The 25987-nt window shown below is 40.0% G+C and overlaps 2 protein-coding genes and 2 non-coding genes across 4 annotated transcripts; 1 reads left to right on the forward strand and 3 right to left on the reverse strand.

Moving 5' to 3' along the window:
• Positions 1 to 116: 116 nt before the first annotated feature.
• On the forward strand, positions 117 to 18586 carry sh3d19 (SH3 domain containing 19). The gene is made up of 22 exons (XM_069689443.1): positions 117 to 186; positions 1711 to 1860; positions 7027 to 7066; positions 8431 to 8471; positions 8785 to 8824; positions 9070 to 9184; positions 9804 to 9975; positions 10078 to 11118; positions 11881 to 11994; positions 12239 to 12345; positions 13233 to 13273; positions 13384 to 13591; positions 13682 to 13750; positions 13861 to 13998; positions 14110 to 14182; positions 15315 to 15445; positions 15540 to 15598; positions 15697 to 15920; positions 16793 to 16845; positions 16979 to 17165; positions 17724 to 17830; positions 17934 to 18586. Exons 1-22 carry the CDS (start codon positions 117 to 119, stop codon positions 18042 to 18044), a joined length of 3291 nt encoding a protein of 1096 aa, XP_069545544.1. The 3' UTR covers positions 18045 to 18586.
• A 301-nt stretch (positions 18587 to 18887) lies between these two features.
• rps3a (ribosomal protein S3A) lies at positions 18888 to 23117 on the reverse strand. Its single transcript, XM_069689252.1, has 6 exons — positions 23019 to 23117; positions 22313 to 22416; positions 21774 to 21961; positions 19763 to 19971; positions 19357 to 19466; positions 18888 to 19059 (listed from the first exon to the last, which is right to left on the reverse strand). The coding sequence occupies exons 1-6, from the start codon at positions 23078 to 23080 to the stop codon at positions 18932 to 18934; spliced, it is 801 nt and encodes a 266-aa protein (XP_069545353.1). The 5' UTR covers positions 23081 to 23117; the 3' UTR covers positions 18888 to 18931.
• Positions 19251 to 19313, reverse strand: LOC138615888 (small nucleolar RNA SNORD73). Its single transcript, XR_011310561.1, has one exon. It is a non-coding gene; the product is annotated as a small nucleolar RNA SNORD73 (small nucleolar RNA).
• Positions 22046 to 22115, reverse strand: LOC138615883 (small nucleolar RNA SNORD73). Its single transcript, XR_011310556.1, has one exon. It is a non-coding gene; the product is annotated as a small nucleolar RNA SNORD73 (small nucleolar RNA).
• Positions 23118 to 25987: the final 2870 nt, after the last annotated feature.

A 25987-nucleotide genomic window follows, 5' to 3' on the forward strand; every position in this document is an offset into this window, starting at 1 on the left:
CCGTTTCGACCAAATTAATGAGCAATTCACTGCTCTAAAAAGCTCGCTTTTTTTCTTTCTTTTTTTTTTTTTACTTTATATATGTATTTTTAATTTCTACATTGTTTCTAATCCCGATGGCAGAAGCCCGGCGTGAGGAGGAGGGAGAGGGGGAGCGCAGAAATCTGCGGGACAACAGCCAAACAGGTAGGTTGTGCCCGCGGCTGACAGTTATCTGAGGGGCTGAGAAGTTAACTTAAATCCCTTAGCCAAATTTTCCAGTAAGACCATGGATTTGTTGCTGAACCTGCACATTGCCTATATATATATATTTGTTTTGTTTTTTGTTTTTAAAAAAATATATATTTTAGACATAAAAGCAGCTTTTAACAGTTTTGTTATTATTTTACAAGGAATACATACCCGTAGTTTTTATCTACTACATATCATTTATACTTGACTTTACTTTCATTTGGGAGACCTGTTTTATTTTAGAAAAATGATTTATTTCCCCTGTATGTATGCAGCAATTGTTTTCCATTCATTTTTGTGGAGAATGGAAATTGCGGAGCAAACTCTTGAATTTTGGTTGAAGTGTGAAACACACCACAGTGAATACTCAGGTCTGAAATAACTTATGTCAAACAAACATTATCATCATGTCAAAATTCAATTTAAACACAATAAACCACGAAAAGTGTGACGTGTTTTAGCTCACGTTCCTAAAACTGCCTGGAAGCTCACTGAATACACAACATCAAGAGTCTGCATGCTCCTTGATTTACATACAGAAATTCATGGAAAGCAATGGAGGTCTGGAACAGCAGGAAGAAAAAAAAATATCAAAACAATAACTACTGGACTGAATGCTTTGCTGTTAAGGAGCTGAAACACTAGTTAACAACTGAGTGACGTTCTTTATCTTATCGCGAGGTGTTCAAACCAAACATGGGCTGTGACGGTATCATGTCAATCAAAAAGATTGGCATATGTTGTATACAACACTTGAAAGGCATTAGGCTAATCTTCTGACATGGAGGAATATGCATGTATACTAGCTGCACTTTAATATCTCTGGGAATCATGCGCAAAGCAGTACACGCTGTAGTCATGTTTTGGTTTCCTGAGTGGAAATAAACCAACATACTTCAGTTCAAAAACATTTTCACAGAAGATCCAAATCTGAAGAGCAATACTACATTACTTTAAAACTTTTAAATCTCTCCTAATGAAGTCATAAACAATGGATTGTGACTTGACAGTGAAGTAACATTATTTGTATGTCATTTATTTCAGCTTTTCTGTTTCTTATCGTCACACACTTTCTCACATTTTGAATTCAATGGGTGTGACTGTATCAGTTGACAGTAAATGTGGCTGCAGACAAACAGCTAAAAACCAGGCACATCATTACACTAACAGCGTTCAGTTAGCGTTCACGGCAACTCTGCTCATTACAACATGTGTCTCTTGTTGCTAAAACGAAATAGCTCTCTTGCTCCTTTTAGCTTTGGCCTGCATACGGATTTTTAATGTCGGGATTTAATGGTCCAAACATGAGCTTTTGTTTTCTTCCTGCTGCTTCACCTACGAGCTCCATAAAGCTGTCTTACATCTGGGGGAGAATTGCCCTTCATCACAGTTCAGAAGAGACATTTATTCCGTTGTGTTTCTCAACTGCACCTGGTGTGCAAACACTACGCCCCGTGCACCCTGCCCTGCTATCTGCAGCCCGTGTATCAACTCAGACCCACCCCACCCCACCCCACCCCACACCCCGTCACACCACACCCCGACCCCACCAGCTGTCTGCACGGGAATTCCTGTCAGTGTCTGAGCAGAAAGGCTGCTGTGTCACGAACAAGCTGTCGTCTCTACTCGGTAGAGTTTTTCATCCTCTCAAAATAATGAACTACATTAGGAATCACATCAGATGCCACTTTGGGTAGTTTCCACTGTGAATCACTCGTCTGCACTGACACCACCTAATCTTCTCTGACTAACAGTCCACACCAGCTGCTGACACCGTGTTATTCACTCATGACACCATAATCTGTCAGCTTTAAACGGTCTTGTTTTACAAGTGAGGGCAAATCTGTTCTGACCAGTCCTTTGTCAACAACAAAAGCACTCCTGGATTTTAATACAAGTTCAGTCTTGCTCTTTACGTTCTGACAAGAGTCAAACTTTTTCCTGTAATTATTTTCTCCCATAAATGTCTCAGCACATTATTTGAGTTTTAGTCAGCAAATTTTTTGTTTCCTACTGAAAGATGCCAAAATTGGAGGCCTTAAAGTTAAACGATAATCAAACTAAACCTGGATAGAACGAGGATCTGCTTTTTAATCCGTGTGGAGTTCTGTCCGGTGTAGTGTGTCACACAGACGTGGCTTGTTTTTCTTTCTTTTCTCTTGTTGCCAGTTTCACCAGCTGCTCCCCGACTGCTGCTGCTGTGCTGAGTAATGTCAGCATGTGTCCAAGTGAGAGTGACGGCTGTGCGGGGAAACCCTTCCTGCTGACTTCAGCAGTTTTCTGATGTGGTTGTGGGGCTTTTCAGGTGTCAACAAGAGATATTTACTGATCTGGAATAAAATTCTAAACGAAAAGTCGATAAGTAGTCTGGCAGATGGGTTCCCATTTTGACAAACATTGTTGAATGTTTGAAGGTTAAATGAGCCTTGAAATATGCCTAAAGTGTAACACTGTTAGCACAAACAAGAGGTGCTACAAAATGATCTAAATGGGTCATTTGGGATTGCAGTCGCTTCATGGGTTGCTTGTTCTGCTGTCTTAGTCCTGACTTTTAAATCTCAGCAAATATTTGATGGCTTGCCATGAATTTTCATACAGATGTTCATTTTCTCCAGGGGATTGTTGAAGATAAATTTGTCAATCCCCTGATGTTTAATCTAGTGCCATCACCAGGTCCACTTTCAAAGCGCCTTTAGTGGTAATTCACAAATATTAGCAGACTAACAAATGCTAAACATTTAACCTGCTAAACATCAGCATGTTAATGTTGTCGCTATGAACATGTTGGCATGCTGATTTTAGCGTTTAGCATAAAGTACTGTTGTGCTTTGAAGTGCAACCTCACAAAGCTTTGTGGCTGTAAACTTTCAGTATTCATATTTAGTAAGAGAAAGGTATATAAAATAGTTCTGCAAAATTGTATCATCATTATCTTTTTTGAATGGGATATGTTGGACTCTGAAGGGTCTTAATGGAAGTGTCCTCTATTGTTTGATTGATAGACGAGATAAACCAATTAAATGCAATTTCAGGGCTGAAGTCACAAAATGAAGTTGAAGACTGATGGAAGACAATTGCCTGTCTGTAACTGTCCTCAACTGTCCTTCATTCAATTTGAATATCTGATGTATTTCTCTCACGGGTTATATAAGGATCAAATCCATGGCTGTTGGTTTTGAATCTACAATACATAACAGTACATTTCCGTAATGTAAATGGCATATAAATGAATTTGAATTCAGCTTTAGTGCTTGTATTTGGACAATCTCTTAATCTGGTGTTTACGATCTGAAATGTGTCACCAGAGCGCATCAGCTTTCCTCTCAGAGACCTTTAGAAAAATGTATGCACACTAGCACATCTGGATTGACTTTTATGACTGTAAACTATGTGCTCTTTTAAAAAGTGAACCTGACAGGAACATTGAAAGAAATAATAGCCCGCATTACACGGACGTTAAAGTTGTTCAACTGGTTATCAGTTTCATTTTTATTTTGAAATTCTTTTACAAAGTGTTCTCAAAGCCCTGCATGGATTTAATACTCGACTACATATTTAAATTGCCTTGAATGTATGAAGTACGAGGGCTCTTCAGGTACTCTGGGAGCCTTTTCAACGGTTTGAAATTGTGGAGCTTAAAACTATATTGTTGACCTTTTATCGTCATACTTGTGATTCACTTACTTTATTTAGTTCCTAATTTTTTTTTTTAACTCTCATGAGAAACGTTAGAAAAATTACTCAAGAGGCTTGGTTCAAAATCAAACACATCGGCAAGAAGGAACACATACATGCACCCTCAAAGAGAGGTGTCCAGCAAAGAAGGGTCTTCCCTCCTCTGTAGGTCAGCTTTTATACAGTGGGACAAACAGTAGACCATCACCCCCATTCCCTTTGTACCTGCTTTTGTATGGTAATACAGAGTTGGTTGTAGGTCACAAGGTAGTCGTCAATTAGATGCGGAAAGAATCACTTGCAAATAAGACAGAAAACAAAGGAAACTTTTCGGGGCCTGAGACTTTCCGGAGCCGCAATGCAAACAAGAGGAAGAGACTAATCTTTCCTTTCCATCATATCCCTCCTGTTTATACAAAGTATAACATAACATGTACATAAAAAGGAGAAAAACAAAAAACAAAAGAATCTTTCCATCATATAAAAGAATCTTTCCATCAAGAAATAGTCTCTTTGAGTCAAACAATTTTTTTGTATTGTTTTGATTTAGTTTGTACTTTTCTAACCTGGCATGAACGATGCTATGAATAAATAGTTTGACGAGTTTTGTAGGTACCAGTTAATATTTTGGGCAAACAAACACTGTGACTTCATGGCCTAGTATATTGAACCTGCTGAGGTTAATTATTCAATCAGCTTTAGATGCATGCCAGTAATGAATGGCCACAGAGCAACCTGGTTATTCCTGTAACCTTTTACTTTGTAGGAAAAAGTGAGCGACATTGCAGTGTCGTGTGGCACAACCTCCCCTTCCTGAATGACTACATTCCAGTTCATGAGATTGGCCAAGTAAACACAGGAGCTGTGGGACATTAATGGGCTGTCCCTCTCTGCTCTGTTGTGTATGGGTGTGTGTGGCTGCTCGCTTCAAGTGCCTTTGTCGCACTCAGACAGACACTCGGTGGACTAGGAGGGAAAAATCTTGATGGAAAAGATCCTCTTGATGCTGAAGATTTTATATTTATTCCTTTAATTCCTCACAGGTAGGGGCATCATAGTATCACAAGTGACAAGTTGTATTTAGTTGCATCACTTCATAGACTACGGGTGAGCAGACAACTGTGCCATTATGCCAGTAGCTACAAGGAAATGATGATACTTTGTTCAAAGTACCTGAGTTTAAAATCTTGTCAGGCAGTAACTAAAAAAAACCCTTCTGTCTCATTAAGTGAAACTCCAGAAGCTCTTTTTTTTTTTTTTTTTTCCTTCCCTCACATGCTGTTAAAGTGTAACTCGAGGCATTAGCTCTGTGGCTCCAGCAGATAACAAGTAACAGGTGTGACAGGTGGCTTTCACTGCCAACGAGGTCATAGTTTCAGGCGGTTGGCATGAACAACAATGCCGACCTCAACCTCTGCCGAGACTTTGCTTTTCAGTATTCTAATGATGAATGAGCTCCTTTCTGATTAGATTGGCTCCGTGGCTTTGACCTTAAAGATTGGAAATCTACTTTACACCTCTTTACCACTTGTTGTTATTGTTAAATGTTACAGGAAATAATAGAACTGTCCGTATGTTTGAAGGAGCCCCTGAAAGTAGTTTCACTTTAGTCAGATTGCATGCTATTTCTCTATGGAAGAGACGATTTTGAAACTGACTTGACTGTTAAAACACACAATGTACATTTGGGATGGTAGTTGGCCCGGAAGTAAGGCGTCTCTAATATTTTGGGAGAATTATCGTTAGTGTTATAAACTCACATTAACACAACAAAAGTATCTGTTTTACCAGTTATTTGGTATGTGACTGATTGTCTCCGTTTCAGTTTATGTCCTCCAGCTGCTGCACAGATACATTTATCGACATGAATAAGGACATATTAAATGAAAATTCAGGAAATATCGAAATGAGGAAAAACATTGTTTTTCTCATTGTCTTGTGTAGTTGTCAGAGTTATATATATATATATATATATATATGTATATACATATATATAAATTAACATGGTGATATACCACTTCTTTTATTTTTAGATTTGAAAGCACCAACGGTTAACTTCAGACTAACTGGTTGATCGAGGTTTAATTGCTGATCCTGCTGGTTAGGTTGAGCTTCTTGTATTTCTAGTTTATGCAGTCCAATCGGGAAGATGTAGGGGGGTCGCACATTTTTTGTTTTTTTGCATGATGCAAACCAATATGTTTTTATATGACTCAATGACTGAAACTGCTGCCTGCCTATAGATTTTTTTGTGAATCAAAGTTTTTTTTTTATGCTATTATTCAATATTTGGTTTAAAGACAAATCATTTCCTGAAGTTTTAGATGAAGTCCCACAGGCATCAGCATGTCACGGTATCTTTCTGTTTCTTTGTCAGGCCTGACTTGTAGTCTTCTTCACTTCTCACTTCTTTCATTTCCACCGTGGCCTTCAAAAAGTGAAACACTTGATCTTGCTCTGCCCAGAAAAGTCCTCATTGATGTGGTGCAACTTAATATGAAGGGTTGTTCTGTGTTAAAATGGATTTGAAAGATTCCCTTTCTGTTCAATCAGTACAGACGTGAACACCTTCAAACACTGAGTCACTTAGTAAAAATAAAATATAAAAATTCCCTCCTGCTCCAAAAATAAAATCAGTTACTGTCCTGTATATGTCATGAGACAATATGAATTAGTCTACCATCTGAGATTTTTCAGATTGTTTATGTAGTCGTACCTAAAGCGTCCATGTAGTAATATTTCTGCGTGTATTTGGCCACTGTGAGTCATGTTGAAAATCAATGAGCAGAACTGCCTTCATGGAGCTTTGTATGATTTCTGCAACAATGATAAAGTGTCCTGACTTGTTGCTGTATTAGATTAAAACAGACACTTATCTGTTTAATCTAATCCATAAACAGTTCCTCATCTGATAGTCTTAAAGAAGTGTGTAATATTGAACTACAACATATACAGGATTATGATGCAGGATTTTATCCACATTGCCCACTAATCATAGTGACTTTGCTTGTAAGTGGTGTAAATCTTCATGACATTAAGTGGCAGGATGTTATCTTTGACGTTATCTCTGTTGCTACACATCACTTGTGAAACTGTGTCTTTCTCTGTTTTCCTCCACAGATCATCCTGAAAGAACCAAGCCAGAACATTTACCTTCCAGGTGAGTTGTTTCTCCGTGAGGTTTTACATTAGCACCTGCTGTGGTCGGATCCAGCAGCACTTCCACCAAACTGCATCTGGGTAGAGTGCACTGTCCCTTTAACAGTCAGATCTGCTGATGGTGAGGTTGTGAATGGACCAAACAATGCAGTGATCCATCCTCGCTCACAGACAGAAGGCCAACACAGGGACGAATACATCATGCTGCTGTTTTCAGCTGTTGTTTAAGGAGACCAGTGACCTGTGCAGACCTCAGAGAGAATCTGGCAAAATTCTTAAAAAAATTAAAAAAAAAAAAAAAAGATATCACGGGATATGTTTGGATCATTGTTTTTACAACCTAGCGAATTAGTTAAATCAACCACATGGTCTAAGAAGGAGGATCACTGGTCTTTCCCTCTGATAGTTTACATCCACCTCCTGCTCTCAGGTCTCAATGAGCATGTGGATAGGTGATGATAATGAGCCTGCCTCTGTCAGGAGACTTCCTCTGGCTCAGGTAAAGAGACTTTTGGTACACATAAGAGAACCACTTTAGTTGAATTGGTTCTGTTTTCAACAAGACAAACACAAAGATGGCGATGATGAAGAGATGATTTTACAGGACTAGAAAGAGATCTGTACCACGAAGAGGTAAACAACCGGAGGATAACAAACCATGTCATTATGTTGGGCTCTTGCATTGTGTAGAGAAATACTTATATGTACTGTGTTTACTTGGAAGAGATACCACTTACTGGGCAATTTGTTTTTATGAGGTATGTTGTTTTGACCTAACTCGTGAACAGTATTTGCAGGGGCTCTTGTCTTATGCCGCCTTGATAGTCAACACTAGGGTTTTTTGATTTAAAAGTTTGATAATATTTAAGTTTTTCTTAATGTATTTACAATATTTTTGCCTGGAATAATTAACACGTTAGTGAATAGAAATGTTGAAATGAAGAAATATTTACCTGACTAAGCACTTTCTGCTGTTTCCTCATAACCAAACCACGACCATCTGAAGTAGAACTTTGCTTTTGCATCTTTGCTTCCAGGAACCATTTCTACCAGCCATCATATGCATTGTGCATGTCTACACCCTTAAAATAGTTTTAACTATTCATTTCTAGTTTCTTATTTTACAAATCAATAACCCTGCTTTTATTCTCATGTCCCACTTCTAATTTTAAATTATCTTTTTATAAATTGGCATCAACACTAAAAGGTAGTTGTATGGACAAAGTATAGAGAATGCCACCGTTCAGGGATGAGTGCAGAGATTCCTTTTTAACAATGAAGTCACCACACAGCTATGAACCCGCTCTTGTTAGTGTGCCCCACACCTTCATGACAAATAAGCTTCATGTTCTGCTCTCTTTTCAGTCAAGGACCGCTGTCGTCCATACGAGCTGCTATCAAACGAAGTAAGTTTGCATAAACTGAGCTCTAGGGAGATCATGTGAGATTTGTTTTGAGTTTGTGGAAAATAAGATACCATGATCTATTTTAACTGATCCCTATAAAATACTTTTTGACAAAATATATACTTTTTTATTTTTAAAGAAAATTTGAGAATACAGTAGTGTGATATACTGTATTTGGTGGAGAGGAAATCTTGAGGTTTCCTGTCAGAAATGTGAAAAAAGCAAAGCAGATACAATATGTCTTGTAAAACATCATATTTGTCAGTTAATGTGCAAAGCAGACAAAGTTCATGTTACTTTTTTCTTCATTCAGCAAGAACAAACTCCCAGAGTGACAATACCGGAGACAGAAGGTAACATCAAATAAAGTTTCTACCGATGCCTGTTCATGTCATGGACACCTTAACTGTATTATTTGATTCTTACTGAGATATGCAGCAAAGTTATAATTTGCTGTTTGTGACTGAGAGCACTGTCTTTGGCAACGAGGAAAAATAAAGTCATCAATACAAAAAGACTCGTATTTAAGATGGACTGAAGTGGATGTGTTTTGGTTGTCTCTCGGGTCTTTATGGTCCCTTTATGGTTTGTCTTTCAGGCAACCACAGATCACCATTGTCTCAGCAGAACCTCTGGCCGGTAACAACTGGTTCTCAGCAACCTCTGTGGTTTTCCCTCCTCCTCCTCAGTCCGGCTGGTCGTCTGTCTCCCAGGTGGGCTTCATCTGATCAACAGTGTTTGAATTAATTGTTTTTCTTCAATCAAAACAGCTGGTTTCTTTATATTCGAATCAAGATTTGGATATTTTCCTGGTGAATCATGGCCTCGGGTATGCACCGTCCAAGAGTATTTCTTCCTAAATGATAAATCAACACACACTCCAAGTCATGATTTAAATATGTAATGAAATGCTGGTAAACTTGGCTGAAAAATGGTCAAATTGAACCATCTTGCGTCTAAAAATACTGGAATTAACCCATAAGATATCCTCACTATGAATACGATTTTACACTAGAATGTTAACTTTTGCCTAAACTCTCAAAAGAATACTGATGACATGACCGTAATCTCAACAGTAGTTGGTAAATTATAATTTTATATACAGGGTATTAACAACACAATGCAAATGGCAGCTACAATAAGTGAGAATACTGCAGTATCTGGGAAAATAATGAGGATGCGTGTGTGTGTGTGTGTGTGTGTGTGTGTGTGTGTGTGTGTGTGTGTGTGTGTGTGTGTGTGTGTGTGTGTGTGTGTGTGTGTGTGTGTGTGTGTGTGTGTGTATAAACGCCTCTCCTTTTCATGACTCAGCCCCCACCATCCTATGACCAGGTGATTAAAGAGAAGACCCAGGAGGAACACATTGTTAAGCCCACTGCAGCCCCCCGCCGGACCACCTGCATCTCCACAAGTGCCACACAGACTGACCCTGTGAGGGAAAACACTGCCACCGCCGTCCCACCCTGCAATGCACCTCCACTGTTAGCTGAGAAAAAACCTGCAGGTGAGACATATGAGAATCATTGCTGGAAAAACTTATTTGATGGGCACTTCTTGTTGGTTTTTTTTGGGGTCAAAACATAAATATGGGTGTTTTTGTTTCTAGGTAAAAACCCACAAAAACCACCACGGCCTTCATTGCCGAAACAAGTGGACAGACAACCTGCAACTGAAAGAGACAAGGAGGTTGCAAAAAATGCAGCAGCAGTCACAAACACAGAGGAACAAAGTGACTCAAAGTCCGATGTGAAGCAACTTGAAAAAGTCGACTCCGCTCACACATGCACCAGATCTGTCACTGTACACTGGAATATTCCTACAAATCAATTTTCTGTCCCCGCTGTGCCCGCTATAACTCCTCCCTCTCCTTCAAACTCCGAGCCCAGTGAACGCCCCGTCCCGCGTCCTCGTACAAAACCCAGAAAGCAGGCAATCGAAGAAGAGGCCAAAGTTCAGACTTTGGTCAAACTCAGTGAAAACTGTGACAATATTCAATTCGATCCACGAGAGGTCTCCTCAAATACATATTTAAAGGAGTTATTGGAGGTCTCCAGTGCAGATAACGAGTGCGGGGAGAACAGCGACATCGTCGACCAATCAGACGAGGCTTCACCGGGCGAACATGCTGTGGGCGAGATGAACGCCAACAACAGTCAGCGTAATATCCGTGCCAGGATTCAGGCCTTTGAGAGCCAGGACGACACCGAGGACGGAAATGAGTCCAAATCAGTCAAACCAGAACCTCGACCCAGGAAGGCACCCACCAAACCCCCAGTTGCTGCCAAACCTTCCGTAGCTCTTAAATCTCAGTTTACCTCGAGTATAGAGGACAACGATCAAAACATATTAACCACAAACCTCCCCCAAACCCACACACCAGCCTACAGACCTCAACCCCCCAAGAGACCCATAGGACTGTCTGTGAAGGAGGAGCTGGAGGCTTTACACATCAAGGCGGCCGGCCCACACAGATCACGTCCTGCAGTTCTGACCAGAGCCGACAGCATCTATGAGGATGAACAGCCACCTATTCCACCTACACCTCCAGTGAAGCCTCCAAAGGAACCACTCAAGCCCAACCTGAACATCAACAACCACAACTCGTCCTCCATGTTCACCGAGAATGAGTACGTGGACAGTCCTGCAAGTGAGTAGCATTTTTTTCTTGGTAATACTGTGTATTGTCAGATAAGATGGATTGCTCTATTGGCAGACATGTAAATAGTTTCATTTTCAATTTGACTATTGATCAATTGATTCATCATAATCATAATAAACCTTAAATTCACTATTTATTTAAAAAGTGGTGCAACAACAAGAATCAACTCAGAAGCAGCTGTGAAGAAGCAGAACAAACAAAGATCCTTTTTAAATCAAGTCTGCGAAAATAACTTTTTTGTAAACGGTAAAAAAATGATATATGCCCGCTACTGAAATCTTAAAATTGTTTCCTTTGTCTGACCAACACTCTAAAAAACAAACAGGTATTCAGTTCACAACAATAAGAGTCTTGGTTTGCTGTAACTATTAAATATTTGATCATATTTAAAGGAATAAATACTCTTCAGTTTAACATGAGGTTGCCAGTCAGCCAGCATCACTGTATAGCTGGAAATGCTGCATAAAAACAGGGTGGACTTAGAAACTGTTAATTATTCCAGTAGTTACTGGACATAATACCTTTCAAAACCACAAATTTCCATATTTACATGTCTGTTATGAATGGATTAAACAACTGTGACTCTAGCCGGCTTCCAGGCTTCATGCTAAGCTAGACTAACTACTGAACGGCTCTAACCCTACGCTTAGCAAACCCTTATCAAATACTTTTCAGTAAATTGATTATTCAGTCAATTTTGCTTGGTGGAACATAAAACACAGCCATGCAGTGAACTGTCTCTTTGCTCAGATTCCATCCCGTTCAAACCTCAGCGTAACGTGGACAGCAATGGAGGCTCCTTCACCAGACAAAGTACAGCAAGAAGACCGACCACCATCAGGGTTCCCAGCAAAACCGGTTCAGGTGAGTCCAGGAGACATTTCGTGACTGAATTTTGCCTGAAACAATTACACATGATGTGTGTGTTTTTATAGTAACATATGTTGCATGTAAGCTGTGTTTTAACTGAGCCCCACGTTGTAGAATTTGTTGATTTTCCACGTACTCTGAATGCTTTCACTTTATTTATGCTCATTATAACTGAGCAGAAGTTTTCAGTGTTGTTTTTTTTGTTGTTGTGGTTTTTTTTTGGTCTTCTCGGTGTCAGATCATTTTCAGGACAACCCTCCTCCTCTCCCGGCTCAGAAGCCTGTGGGCTCTCTAAACCCCTCCGTGAACCACAGACAAAGCCTGACACCTACCCTCTCCTTCCAGGTAACATTAGCATTACAATGCAGCCACAAAACCTCAGATCAACTTCGCACACACAAGCTGTGAACATCCCACTTTCTGCCACAAAGATAGCACCAAAAAAAAACCCCATAAAAACAGAGATTTTCCTTTTCTTACAGTCTTGGTTCATTTGACTTTTGATGTATTATAATATAATCAAAATACACATACAGTACAGTATATATCTACATATATAATATACGTATATTATATGTATATTATATATGTAGTATATTATATGTATATTATATATGTAGATATATACTGTACTGTACATATATATATATATATATGTTGACTGTGTTTATTGGTTTGTTGTATATAATCTATATAGATATTTAATGTACTGTATATATACTGTATGTACTATGCATTTTATATTTATATTTTTTATTTTATTGCTTTTCTATTATATTATTCTATTCTATTATTATTTTATTCTATTGTTTCTATTATTGCTCCTGTATGTATGCTGCTGTGGCAAAAAAATTTCCCCTCGGGGATTAATAAAGTATATACCTACCTACCTACCTACCAAAAATAATTCTTTGAACTGATTTGAAATCAGTTTAAACTCATTTAAATATTAAACTCCTCCGCATTGTGTCATTCGTGTATTCCTATTTATAAAACTACATGTGGGTCATTTTACAGTCTCTCTTTCAGGCTTGTCTGTCTGTTAACTGTGCACTTTACCTGCCTCATTTCCTCTGATTTCCACAAACAAAGAAGTTATTGTAGCTCCGTGAACACATTGACTGTGAGTGGTATGTGTTGTCACACTGTTACTATGGTTTCCACTGCCACACACTGTTGCACTCTTATCTGTTTTAGTGCTAATAAAAATGCACAATTGGATTCTTTTGCAGGACTCCTTCAGCAGCGGGCCGGAGCCATCGTTACCACCTCGGTAAGAAAAGGGAAAAACAACCAATCAGTCAAATGTTTCCTTCCAACTATTGTCGTGGACTTCCTAAAGATGATACCCCACTCAAGTTCTTGATGGTTTTTGCACTTCAGGAAGCCAAGCAAAACCCTCCCACCTCGGCCACCTCCAGCCAAAACAGGCCCTGGAAGACCTCCCCCGCCCAGCCTTCAGGCCGCAGGTCGATCTCAGTCAGCACCGTTGGAGACTTCACCTAAACACCAGGCCCAGAAGCCCCACAGGAGAGGACTCGTCTTACCGCCGAGGCCCAACCCGGGCCACCGTCTCTACAACAAATACACTGTGAGAGAGATCCCACTGCGCCCTGTGCTGTAACCCAGTGTGTAATACTGCTTCACGTGCATCTGTTTACATTTTTCTTTCTTCTTCCAGTTTCAGCTTCCCCACGGGATTGCAGCCTGTGACTACGACGGCAGTAACACAGGAGAACTGTCATTTCAGGTGAGTTCCACGACCATACCATGTTGTCTATACATAAAAATGCACTACTTCATACATTATGGTTCGTGATCTAGTACTGAATTTGATGCCTCTGTCTGCCTCTTCAACAGAAAAATGAAGTGCTGCTGCTGCTGAGAGAGATCGACCACGATGAGTCCGAGTGCCAAGTTGGAGAAACCAGAGGCAGAGTCCACAGGTCACGTATGAAGATCATCACTCCCCTTGGCTCAGACTTCTCTCCATCACAGGTAACTTATCCTTCATGTATGAGTAAAACCATGCGTTACTTGAGCCTTACTGACTTTTGTGCCCAGCTCAGACACATTAACCTTTAAGAGTTCTCTGTTCTCTCCCTGCAGGGTGCCGGTCCAGCTGCTGTGGGTGGAGATGGTTATGGGCAAACGGTGCAGGCTGTACACAACTTCACTCCAGGTAATGCATCAGTAGCTTTTTTTTTTTTTTTAACCAAACAGCCCTATGATTGTACAATAATAAAAAATAAACAGAGAACGTTGTTGTTTTTTAAAGAATATTTTGACATTTTGTGAAATATGTACATTTGCTTTGTTGTTGAGTGTTATTTGAGAGGATTGATACCACTCTCATGTCTGAATGTGAATTATAGATTCACCTTAGCACAGTGGTGGAATAAGTATCCAGCTTCTTTACATCATTAAAAGTACCAATACAAGCAATTTAAGAAGCCCTTTATCGAAATACCTACTTAAATAAAAGTGCCTAAGTAAAGCCAGCAAAGTGTAGAAAAGTTAAAGTACTGGTTTGGTCCCTCCGATGGATACACTGTTATTATATGCGATGTCACAAATATAATCAATGCTGAAGCATCAGTGTGTAAATAAATCTATTTTTCAAACTGATTTCAAACTGACAATCATTTGTAGCTGTGACTGCTACGCCATGTCTTGTATCAGAAAAACTACAATCAGAGAGGAAACTGTCTTCCTTTTCTTTCATTCATCAAAGTTCCTTTTCTTTGCATTTTAGAAACATTTAATTGATGAACTCTTACTCTGCTCTTCTAGAGATACTGGGTGTAAAGGGGAGGGTTTCAGAGTGAAGGAGGCTCTGCTGGAGCTGACCTGCAGAGCAGAAACCAGTATCGTCTCCTCTTCTTCATCTCTCCACCCCCTCCCCTTCAGTGCTCTGTGTCTCTATCTCCACCTTCTCAGTCTCTTTGCTCTCTATCTTTTTTTCCCCCCTCGGTTTCCATCTGTTCCTCCTCTTCCGGGCTTTGCTTGTCATTTTCCTCCTCCTCTCCCTTTTCCTTTTCCTTCTCCTCTTCCTCCTCTTTAGCTCTCTCCTCCAGCAAGGCTAGCTGTTTCCCATACTAAATACCAGTGGTGTCAAAGTTCTCATTTCACTGTTGGCAATAAAAAGGTGAATGATTGTATTTTCCTGAGTTTTTAAATCATTCTTTAAGTTCATGTTTATTTGCACTTGGCTGACTGAAAAGAGGAGATATTGGTTGAATTTCACTGGGAGTTTTATTTGTAATTCTTTTTAAAATTTTTGTAAAGAGCTCAAGTGTTTGTTGTTCACACAGAGGGTCCAGGAGAGCTGGGTCTGAGAGCAGGAGATGTCGTGACCATGGTGGAGCAGATGGACAGTGAGTGGTACCGAGGCACCTGTAGGGGATCAACTGGCTTCTTTCCCATCAATTATGTCAAAGTCCTGGTGAGTTATAATACATCATTAAACGCAAGCTGCTGTAAGTCAGAGAAATCTGTGGATTACGAAAAAAAGAATGACCATTATCTTGTTTAATTAGTCGAGTTCCCCAAAACCCCTCCCCGAAAGGAAAGCCAAGCCGCCACCTGCAGCAGTCAGGTACCGTTTTTACAGCATAAAGTCTTCGCGTCGTTACAAACGATCATTACGAACTACTACCAGATGAGCTAACTCCGTGTTTGTAATGTCCCTTTAAGCGGTCCGAGATGTGTGGCCAGGTTCGACTTTGAGGGCGAGCACGGTGGTGAGCTGTCGTTCTCCGAGGGGGATGTGATCCAGCTGAAGGAGTACGTGGGACAGGACTGGGCCCGGGGACAGGTCGGTGTCTTCATCGGCATCTTCCCTCTAAACTTTGTGGAGGTCGTTGAAGATCTGTCTCCGCCTCCTAGTCAGCAGCAGTCCACCAGGATAGCACTTCCTGGTAAGATTACCTGAAAACACCCACACTTAATGCTTTTATACTTTTCATTATGTGCCGATTTGTTTCCTAAGGACAAGCTGTAATTGTATTTATATATTTGTTAATGTTTTTCAGTATGAATATTTATTCCACACCAACATATTATCCTCTTAATTCTCACTTGAAAACAAAAGGGCCGTTGTGCCCATCTCTGAAGAGCCTCTATTCATCCTTTTCTTTTATGCTGGCTGGCATTTCCCTCTGTGGCATGTCAGGAATCTGTGCTCCTGTTTCTCTTTCATTAGACCATTGTTTACAAAAGTACAGTCCACAGGCGAGAGTTCACAAACACAAATTAGAGGTCATGAGGGAAGACAAACTCACACAAAAAAAAAAAAAAAAAGTCCCAATTGTTTTTCTTTATTTGGCTTTTTGATATTTTATTCATAAAAGATACTAAGTTTCATCTTAAAATCGACAAGTGCTGATAGCGCCAGCACTACCATTAAATATCTAAATGAATCTTAAACTGTCTCACAACAATAATAATTTCCATTTATTAGAAAAATGAATTACTTTCAGTATTAAACATTAAAATTCTGTTAAACGCTGAATTTAAAAATATAGTTTTTATTAATGTTGCCACAAATTGCCTACAAATAATTAATAATTCAGTGTATTGAAATAAAAATAGAGGAATCAGCCTAAAAATAGTAGAATGTGAACTCGCTATTACGAATTCCCAGTAAAAAAAAAAAATGCAGAGGGCATGACCTCTGATTACTATACAATTATTTCAAAAATATGTCAATACATTAATTAAAACTACCACAAAAATGTGCTCACAGATTTTAAATTTGGCTCCATAATTAAATGTGAATGTATTTCCACAGGTACGGTGGCTGCTTCTCCCAGCACACACCTTGAAGTTGCCAAACCGGCTCAGGTAACCAATATTTATCTCGGCTGAAACATCAATAAGGACGGTGCGGGTTGTAAAACCGACTCAAAACTATCCCGTGGACAAGTTTCATTCCGCAGATGAATACAGCCGTCGCGTTTTCCGTTTCCGTCTGTAGGCGTCTCAGTCCGGCGCGGAGTGGGCGGTGGCTCTGTACGACTACGCGGGGAAGTCGGAGGACGACCTGTCCTTCCGGCAGGGCGAGCGTGTCCTGATCACGCGGCACCTCAACGCTGAGTGGAGCTGCGGCAGGCTCAGCGGCAAGGAGGGAATGTTCCCCAGAGCTTTTGTGGAGGCCGCTGCAGGTACAAAGGCTTCAGGGTCAACTTGTCCATTTGATGCGCTCTACAGAACAAGTTCACCAGTGTCTTAAAGTAGTTGAGCTCATTATCAGGGCGGTAATGAAGACAAATATTTAGATGGGAGTATCAGCGAGTGTCTTCTGGTACCAGCCTGTATTTGGAGTAAAGTGTTGACTAACAATATATATAAATATAATGGTAAACTACTTTGTCACACAATCCTCAAGTAGTTTGTCAAACATTTTGTATAAAGAGGTCCCTTCTTTTGAATATTGATAATATTGAAGTTTTTTTTTTTTTTAGCATGTCACACTGACGGGCATTATTAGAGGCACGACAGCTGCAATTATCATTTGAGTCCCAACTTTACAAGTAGACGATAATCAAAGGGTTTTCTGTGGTATTTGTTCTTTATAAACAATTTTAAATGTTGATCATTTGCAGTTTATTTGCCAGTTTTCTGTCATTTATGGTCAATCTGCTGAATCAAATGAGACAGATTTTCTGAACCCCCATAAATATTGATCATTAACTTCGTACACTGCACATCTTCTTCAACAGGCCAGGAGTCGTCTAATAACCAGCAGGACAGAGCTGCTGCTGCTGCTGGGAGAGCCAAAGCTCTGTACGACTTCACATCGGACTGCGATGAGGAACTCTCTCTGCAGGTAGTGATACTCGCGTTTCTGTTGTTGGATCAATTTCACAAATTCACAGACCAAAAAACATCCAAGTGAAAGAACCAACCTTTCTATTTCTCTTCTCTCGCAGGTTGGGGATATTGTAACCAACCTGGAGTCCATCGATGAAGAATGGTTTTTGGGGGAATTGAGGGGAAAACGGGCCCTCGTCCCAAAAAACTATCTGCAAGTCCTGGGATAGATCCGTGTGGCCGTCAGTGCTGCTCAGTGCAAGAACTACTCCATGAACAAGGGACAGTTGGATGAAATGAACCGAGATCTGGGGATGTTTTCAGCAGTGGGAGTCTGGTTAACTGCCTTTAACTGGACTGCGGTATTTCATCCCCACAAATCTGTTCTCTTCTGCAGCATTTTACCCTGAAATCAAGTGTTTACTGAATAATTTATCATGGCTATAATAAATATTAAAGATGGTTGGCAATGTTAGTACGCTTGATATCGATGGACGATCTTACCATGTTAAACCCAACAGTAACTGTAAATTAGCACCATCCTCGGGGTTTATTTTCCTCCCCCCCGGTAGTTACGTCAACTAGATTCTACAGAATATTGTGAAAAATGAAGTTAATACTGAAGGAGTTCCACTTACGCTAAACAAGTTAGATGAATGATTTCATAGAATTAGCTTCAATAAAGTTCAGGGGAATGATAATACCAGATATGGATTGAAAACTGAAGAAGATTCATTGAGTTTTATATTCCTCTAGTGACATCTGATTATTTTTTTTAAATGCAAACCCCAGGTTTTCTTTGATTCAGATATTGGAAATATAGCATTATATTGTGTTTATACAAAGTAGTGTGGATAGCAGTGACGGTACCCTTATGGGACACGCTGACTAAACTGAGCACCTTGTGATATAATGTGGTGCCAATGCTCCCCAAGTCTTGTCAAGTCAAACTGACCACAAGCTCCATAACGTTTCTACCAAGCTACTTGGTTAAGTTAACTGCAGTAGTTTCCACTGCCTGTGCACCAGTATAAAATGTCCGAGTTCACTCACTGACACACAAAACAGTACCGTTTGCTGGTCATTTACATTTTTTATTAAATCTGTTGGGGTGTTTTTAGACCGTCTCCTGGATGGGGGGTTCGTAGCCGTCGGCCCTCTCCACCTTGGCTCCAGTGTCGTCACCGGATGTCTTTGCGGCGCCGCCGGCCCCGCCCTCACCGTGGAGCTCCATCAGTTTGCCCACTGCAACAGAGAACAGGACGCTTTTAATTTGGGCTCATAATTAGTCTAAAGTTGAACGAGGTACCAAGACATTTGAAGTTAAAAATGTTAGTGATAAAGCAGACATTCCATTCGCTCAAAGCCAGTTAATGAAGAAACCATTCTAACTTCAGCAAACCTTCATCATTCCACGTCACGATGTCATGTGAGGGAACGTCAGGTGATCTCAATAGGAAGTAATCATATGGGACCCAAACAGTTAGTCATCATGCGTTCCCACAAGCAGAAAGAAAAGAGCGACTCCTGTGTTACACCTACACTCAAACTTGGGCTTCTTCAGCATCTTGACCTTGCGGACGTAGACGTCATGTAGAGGGTAGATAGACTGACAAGCCTTCTCGATGTCTTTGCCAACACTGTCGGGGATCCTGGAACAACACAATACACAACACATTAATCAACAGGGTAAAACAACAACATACTGAACTAAAACAAATATTTAAAAAAACACCACAATTATCTTGACCAAATGAGTACACGAGAAACCCAATCCGTTTCAGACTTCTATCCATATGTACGCCGAAAATGAAACGAGTGGATTAGTTTCGCCTTTAGGCCACCGCTGATGCCCAAGTATATATTCACTTTAATATGGAGTTATATTTCATGCTGTCATCTGATGCAAAAATCATTAACGGGAAAGGAGCAACTGTGCAGGACTTACAGCTTGTTGACCACTTCCTTCAGGTCGTTGGTCTGAACCTCACGGGTCATGATCTCCATCATCTTCTTGCGGATCTGGCGGACCTGCTGGTGCTGCGCATACGAGGTCTTCCTGATCTGGTTGGTGCGCTTCTTTGTGAAACCCACGCAGAAAAGACGCAGGAGGTAGCCATCGGTGGTCTTCACATCCACATGTGCTTCGATCATGGTCTGGTTGGAAAGATCAAATATCAGATTCACTCTTTGCACGACAGTGTGGTGATCCAACTTCTTGTCCACTCGCGTTAGTTAACCCTCGTGTTGTCCTCGGGTCAAAATGACCCGCAGCCAAGTTCTATTTTATTTCTATATTTTTTGGGATCGTTGGTCATCATTCTTTAAAAGAAACCCTCACAGCCTCCTTGTCACCAATGATCCCAAAAAATATGAAAATAAAATAGAACTTGGTTGAACACAGCTGCGGGTCATTTTGACCCAAAGACAACACGACGGTTAAACCTTCTTCGACACTTTTTCTTTTACACAAAATGTATTTTCACAATCCCAGGTTGCACCAGCATGGAATTTCGCTTTACAATAATTGTGCACATTCTTCACACAACGTACATGAAGGATGAATAATAATGCACGACCCTCTGTGTTTTAGGAGAAATTGTTTTACAACCCAATTCGTGTATTGATTTCAGCATTTGGAAAGTGTTCTTCCAGATCACAGATCAAATACAAGATACCGTTATCCAATTGCTTTAAGAATTAAAGAAAAGAAAAAAAATTCTATTCTTCCAGTCTATTGAGTTTAAAAGATGGCCTAGCTGGGTTTCAGAATATCAATGTTGGATTCCAAATTTACACCAAAAGCATTATTTGGCTTGGCTACTTTGTTGGTGGATGACCTGTGATATATTAGATGGTTTCCAAGATATAAATAAGGAGTCTCACCAAAACCAATTAGTTCTGCTTAGGAAGAGCAAACGTAAAATGTAGACGTTTGCTGCTACGGACCTCCACTGCAGCTCGACACTGAACATCCCTGTAATATCATTGTGATATGGCCAAAATATTTAAACACAGAGGGTCCACAAATGCAAAGTATATTATAAGCGAATGTTGTATTATGGTAACAAGGTGCTTCATGAGGCATGAAACCTTTTAAAATTCTCATGCCAGAAAAAAAATTAACACCTCAAATCAAATTAACTACAAAATTTGATGACTGCTTTTGCCTTGATGGCACAAAACATGTGTTATTCTGCTTTTCTCCAATCAACCTACACCAAACCATTCATGCTCTTGTTTAGTAATGGCCAATCAGTTGCACTCAGAAGCTCCTCAGGACCATTTTCTGCTGTTGGCTACTACTAATGTAATCGATTAATCACCTAAAGTAAATGGCTCAACTGTCATTCCTATCGCATTTTCAAAGGCAGTTGAGATTTAAACCACTGAACCTTCATTCACAACCATGGGAGGCTGTGGCTCAGACGGTAGAGCGGGTTGAACAAGAATCAGAAGGTTGGTGGTTCGATCCCCAGCTCCTCCTGTCCACATGCCTAAGTGTCCTTGAGCGAGACACTGAACCCTAAGTTGCTCCCGATGGTGAACCATCGGTGTGTGAATGTTCTCCCGATGGCAGCACCTTGCATGGTGATCTGTCTCATTAGTGTGTGAATGGGAAAACCGTGTTAAAGCGCTTTGAGACCGAAAGGTGATAAAGCGCTATACAAGTACAGACCGTTTACCATTTAACCCCACTTCATGTGTGCTGCAACAGCTCCTAACATTAGTCCAGTTAATGTTGGAGGAGAACTTATCCTTCATTTTGATCAAAGACTTGTGGCAATAGTGTAGATTGAAACGAGTCTCAACATTTACTCTCCAAAGTTTGAGGGACAATTAAAAGTAGGTCAAACTAGTTTTCAAATTGACATTGCTACTAAAGCTCATGTAACATCTGTGCTGCAGTGGCATTTTCAGGAAAATACTCAGAACTGCTCACAAAACCTGATCATTACCTGCCACTTCTTGACCATGGAGCACATTTTGTCGCGGGTCAGGTCCATGCCGTGGAAGTTGGTGAGGCAGTTCTTTCCCTGAACGTCTTCAGTGATGAGCTTGAACTTGCGGAAGGCCACCTCGTCGTTCTGCAGATCAGCCAGGCTCACCTCGAACACGCGTCCCTTGAGACCGTCAGAGGCGATTCCTTGATGGCGAAAGCGTGCAAATGTTAGAAAAGGCCTCAGCAACAAATGAGACCTGTAGAACCACATAATGTACTAGTAATGCAAAAATCAGTTGATCCAATAAGTAATCGACAGCCATCATTTGGGACCAAAAACAGTTTGTCAACATGCATTCTCATAGCGCCGCTATCCCCAAAAACATCCCGAAAACCTCGTATAAAGACATCATTTAGGATATTAAGTCTATGTTTTTTGAATACAGAGAGTCTGATTTATTCATTCATGTCACTGAAACAGTCCGACACGCAAAACGTCTCAAGTTATTACACGTACACCTCGAGATTGAGCGTTTTGCAGAAAGCAAGACTTACTGGTTCCCTGAGTCCTGGTGACCAAGGTCTTGCCCAGATTGCGGATGTTGAACATGGCTGGTGCCTTGACATCATACCAGTCCTTCTTGGAGAAAGGGTCCACACTGCAGGAGAGGGAGCAAGAAGCACATGGGGTTACACTGGTAACACAGACATGACGACTCGATAACGATCCATTACTCCGGGAGGAGATGCGGAGCTTCAGCGGGCAGCACCTCGGGAAATCCACGAGATTCTCAACTCGACAAAATGCCGGCTATTTCCCGAACCACTACTCCTAACACATCAGGTTGTTCGTTTGAGCCACGCGGTTCTATTTTTAAAAATATATATATATTTTAACAGCAAGTTGTGCGGCATGCCTGCCATGTTGCTAAACCCATGCTAACATTTAGTAGCCTTTAGCACAACGTTACTGAAGAACCCGGCTCACAAATGTATTTTTATTTATTTTTTTCTTAAGGCATATTCTGCCTCCTCTAAAGGGGAAATGCGAGCCTATTTAACGCAGTTTAAATATGACGAACTGTTAACAGCACAAGGTTAATGGCTACGGCACCATCCGGCGCTAAAGGGGCCGACGACGAGAGCAAGCACGGCCATCCACTTAAAATCAGCTTCATCCTTCGCATTTCTTACACCGACGTGACATCGGTAGAAAACGCAAAGCCTGTTTTGTGCAGCGATGTCTAAATTTACTACTTACATCTTCTTTTTGGCACCTTTTTTGCCGCCTTTGGTCAGCCTCTTGTTCTTGCCGACTGCCATGTTGGCTACAGGGAGTGAAAGAGGAGGAAATAGGAACTCACGCGAGAATTAAACAGACCGTTCGGTTCGTGAGATTTCTCTTCTCTCGCGAGTCTTCGTATCTTATTTTGGCTCCCTCTGCAGGTAAAAGCCTAATCCACTGAACATAAAAGCCTTAAGAGCGAACTGTTTAGCTATATTTGATTTTTTTGTAACATCAGTAATAAATACTTTTGATTAAAAAAAAAAAACCCACATGTGTTCTAATATAGTCTAAATTTTACTACTACTTGACAATTTAATAAATGTATCTTAAACACTGATAAGCAAATACAACTAAAATACAAAAATTCTGTTAAAATGAATTAGTCAATTATTTTATTCCTTACAAATCACAACAGACTACACTGCAGAGTGCCGAACTGACAAAATGACGTGGATCTAAGTCCAGATCTATACAGTGAGGAATAGAGACTAACAAAAAAAAGAGAGCACTTAGTTCAGAGAGAAAAATCATTTTCATTCTCCAGAGTTTGTATTTCTTCAAAACAATACAAGTTTTTAAAATTTACCAAATGACTTAGTGTGAATTACAAAAAGGCAAATTCAACCACATAAAGTTAGGTCAATGGTTTTCAAAGTAAAATATATGAACTATTTCTAATAAATTCATACTCATTCAGTGATGATTACTGATGGAAAGGAAAGATTTGTCTCTTCCTCTTGTTTGCCTATCTTGTGACCTACAACCAACTCTGTATTACCATACAAAAGCAGGTACAAATGGGGGTGATGGTCTACTGTTTGTCCCACTGTATAAAAGCTGACCTACGGAGGAGGGAAGGCCCCTTCTTTGCTGGACACCTATCTTTGAGGGTGCATGTATGTGCTCCTTCTTGCAAGAATAAATGTCCGATGTGTTTGATTTTGAACCAAGCCTCTTGAATAATTTTTCCAACAATTACGTTACACAATTATTGTAAATATTACTTTAAAAATGCAAACTGTTACAGCATTTAAAGTGCTCCACATATATTGTGTTTCATTTGTATTTTTTCGAGACAGTTTGTTTAAATGTAACTGGTGAAGGCAAATTAATAACTTGGATTATAAAGGAAACGGGAAGAACTAGTTTCTAGGTGTGTTAACAAGTCATTCAGGTGTGTAGGCTGTTATCCACCCACATTGTTTCTGTAACAAAGAAAAAAATTATGTCTGTTGGTAAGTGTATACACTGTAAATGAATGCAAGCCAAGTGTTGATTCAACAGTATGGTAATTTCTGGAGGATATACCACAGTCTGTGGTGCTGCTGAGCTGCATTGCATCACCTTCACTGATATAAATGGGTTGGACAAAATAATACAAACACCTGTCGGTTATCAGACTGCATTAGTTTTAGCTGTGTACCGGAGAAGAACTCCTGCAGGCTGACAGTGTTTACAAGAAGTAGACATTCAGTAGCTGCAGGCAGACAGCAGGGATGTGGTGCTTCATGTGGAGTATTTGTCTTTCAGCACGCAAAGATATTTTGACAATGTAGACAAAGACATTCAAATATTTCCTTCAAGATTTTTCTTATTCTTCAGTGTAGCTTATAGGGCCAAAAATGAGCTTTAAAATATTTCAATTTTAAAATGTTTTAAGACCTTACAAGCAACTTTTTTTTTTTTTTTTTGGTGTCTTCATGTTTTTAAAGTCGACTATATCTTCTTTTTTTTTTTTTTTAATTTCATCTAGTGTCTGCTGTATCGTTTACACACACATCAAGGTTACATTTTTCAGACTTTTATGACAAGTTTATTGTATTTGGAAATTTATTTTGTCATAAATTAATTTTTCTCTTCTTTCAGTGTGTTTAAAAACAATCTTCTGAGCTTTTGTTCGACACAGTCTGAGCTCTTAACAAAGGTTCATTGATTAAATTGCCGTCTTTGACACCAGATTACTTATCTTCTCACATAATCAAAGTGTGCAGCAGGATAAAAGCAAGAGAGAAAACGATGATTACAGTGTCACTGAATGTCACAACTTGTTATCTCATTATCGGTAGGGCCCAGTTAGAAAAATAACAAGTCACAGTTCAGGTTCAATTTGAAGGTCAGTCAAAGCTTTATTTAAGAAAGTCTACCTTTGGGCTCAGTGAACAAGTCAGTTGATTTCAGGTCATTAAATCACAGACAGGGCCCGTGTCTCATGGGTGGTGCTGCTGGCTTCCATGACTCCCAGGATCCCTAAGGGCTCAGCTACACTTTATGGGGAGGTCAGTGGGAACAGTGACGCCAGCTGCCGCTGTGGCAACACTCAGAGCTGCTCATCCATCCTGCACAGCAAATGTGAAGTCACCAGTATGAGCACTGAGAGGGGAAGACAGATATAATCAAATAAGAGCATTATTCAATATGTTTAGTATTATCACCTTCCAGATGGTGTTCAGTTAGGATTTTCTTCATGCAATAATAAACCTGGATAAAACTGTGACCTCTCATCTACACAGATATGTAGACATCTTGCATGTCATGGTTTATGATGATGGAGGTGATATGAAAAGGCAAGCAAAGCAGAGCTGTCACTTTGCTTCAATGTTCGGTTTCCAATGCCCCAGGATACAGACATCTGTCCATGTGCTGTTGTGCTGTAGAAAAACAAAGTTCTAAATGCATTTCAACACCCGACACCCTCAGTTTCCTCTTCTGTTTTGCTGTTTTCTCTTATTTTTGCCTACATAAAGCTGTTTTACACAAGTTCAGCTTTTTCATCTGTTATATCAGGGGTGATTTTCACTGATGATATATGATGATATATTTTCAAAATTCATATAATTACCCTTTAAATATGCATACAAAATACATGTAGGCCTGTATTATATACAATGTAGCTTTGTAAAGTCGTAACCTATTCCATATTACTTCAACAAGGTCCTAAATTC

Source organism: Brachyistius frenatus, unplaced genomic scaffold (assembly GCF_029030835.1).
Source record: "Brachyistius frenatus isolate BFR_SWC_R1_liver_20210118 unplaced genomic scaffold, ASM2903083v1 Contig_7, whole genome shotgun sequence".
Lineage (NCBI taxonomy): Eukaryota > Metazoa > Chordata > Actinopteri > Embiotocidae > Brachyistius > Brachyistius frenatus.

Coding starts and splice junctions, on each gene's coding strand:
- sh3d19 (XM_069689443.1), top strand. CDS start 117: ATGGCAGAAGCCCGGCGTGAGGAGGAGGGAGAGGGGGAGCGCAGAAAT. Junction 9,976..10,077: donor AGCTGAGAAAAAACCTGCAG/GTGAGACATATG, acceptor TTTTGTTTCTAG/GTAAAAACCCACAAAAACCA. Junction 15,599..15,696: donor CCGCCACCTGCAGCAGTCAG/GTACCGTTTTTA, acceptor TGTCCCTTTAAG/CGGTCCGAGATGTGTGGCCA.
- rps3a (XM_069689252.1), bottom strand. CDS start 23,080: ATGGCAGTCGGCAAGAACAAGAGGCTGACCAAAGGCGGCAAAAAAGGT. Junction 21,962..22,312: donor CACCAGGACTCAGGGAACCA/GTAAGTCTTGCT, acceptor TTCGCCATCAAG/GAATCGCCTCTGACGGTCTC. Junction 19,972..21,773: donor CCATGGTCAAGAAGTGGCAG/GTAATGATCAGG, acceptor CTTTCCAACCAG/ACCATGATCGAAGCACATGT.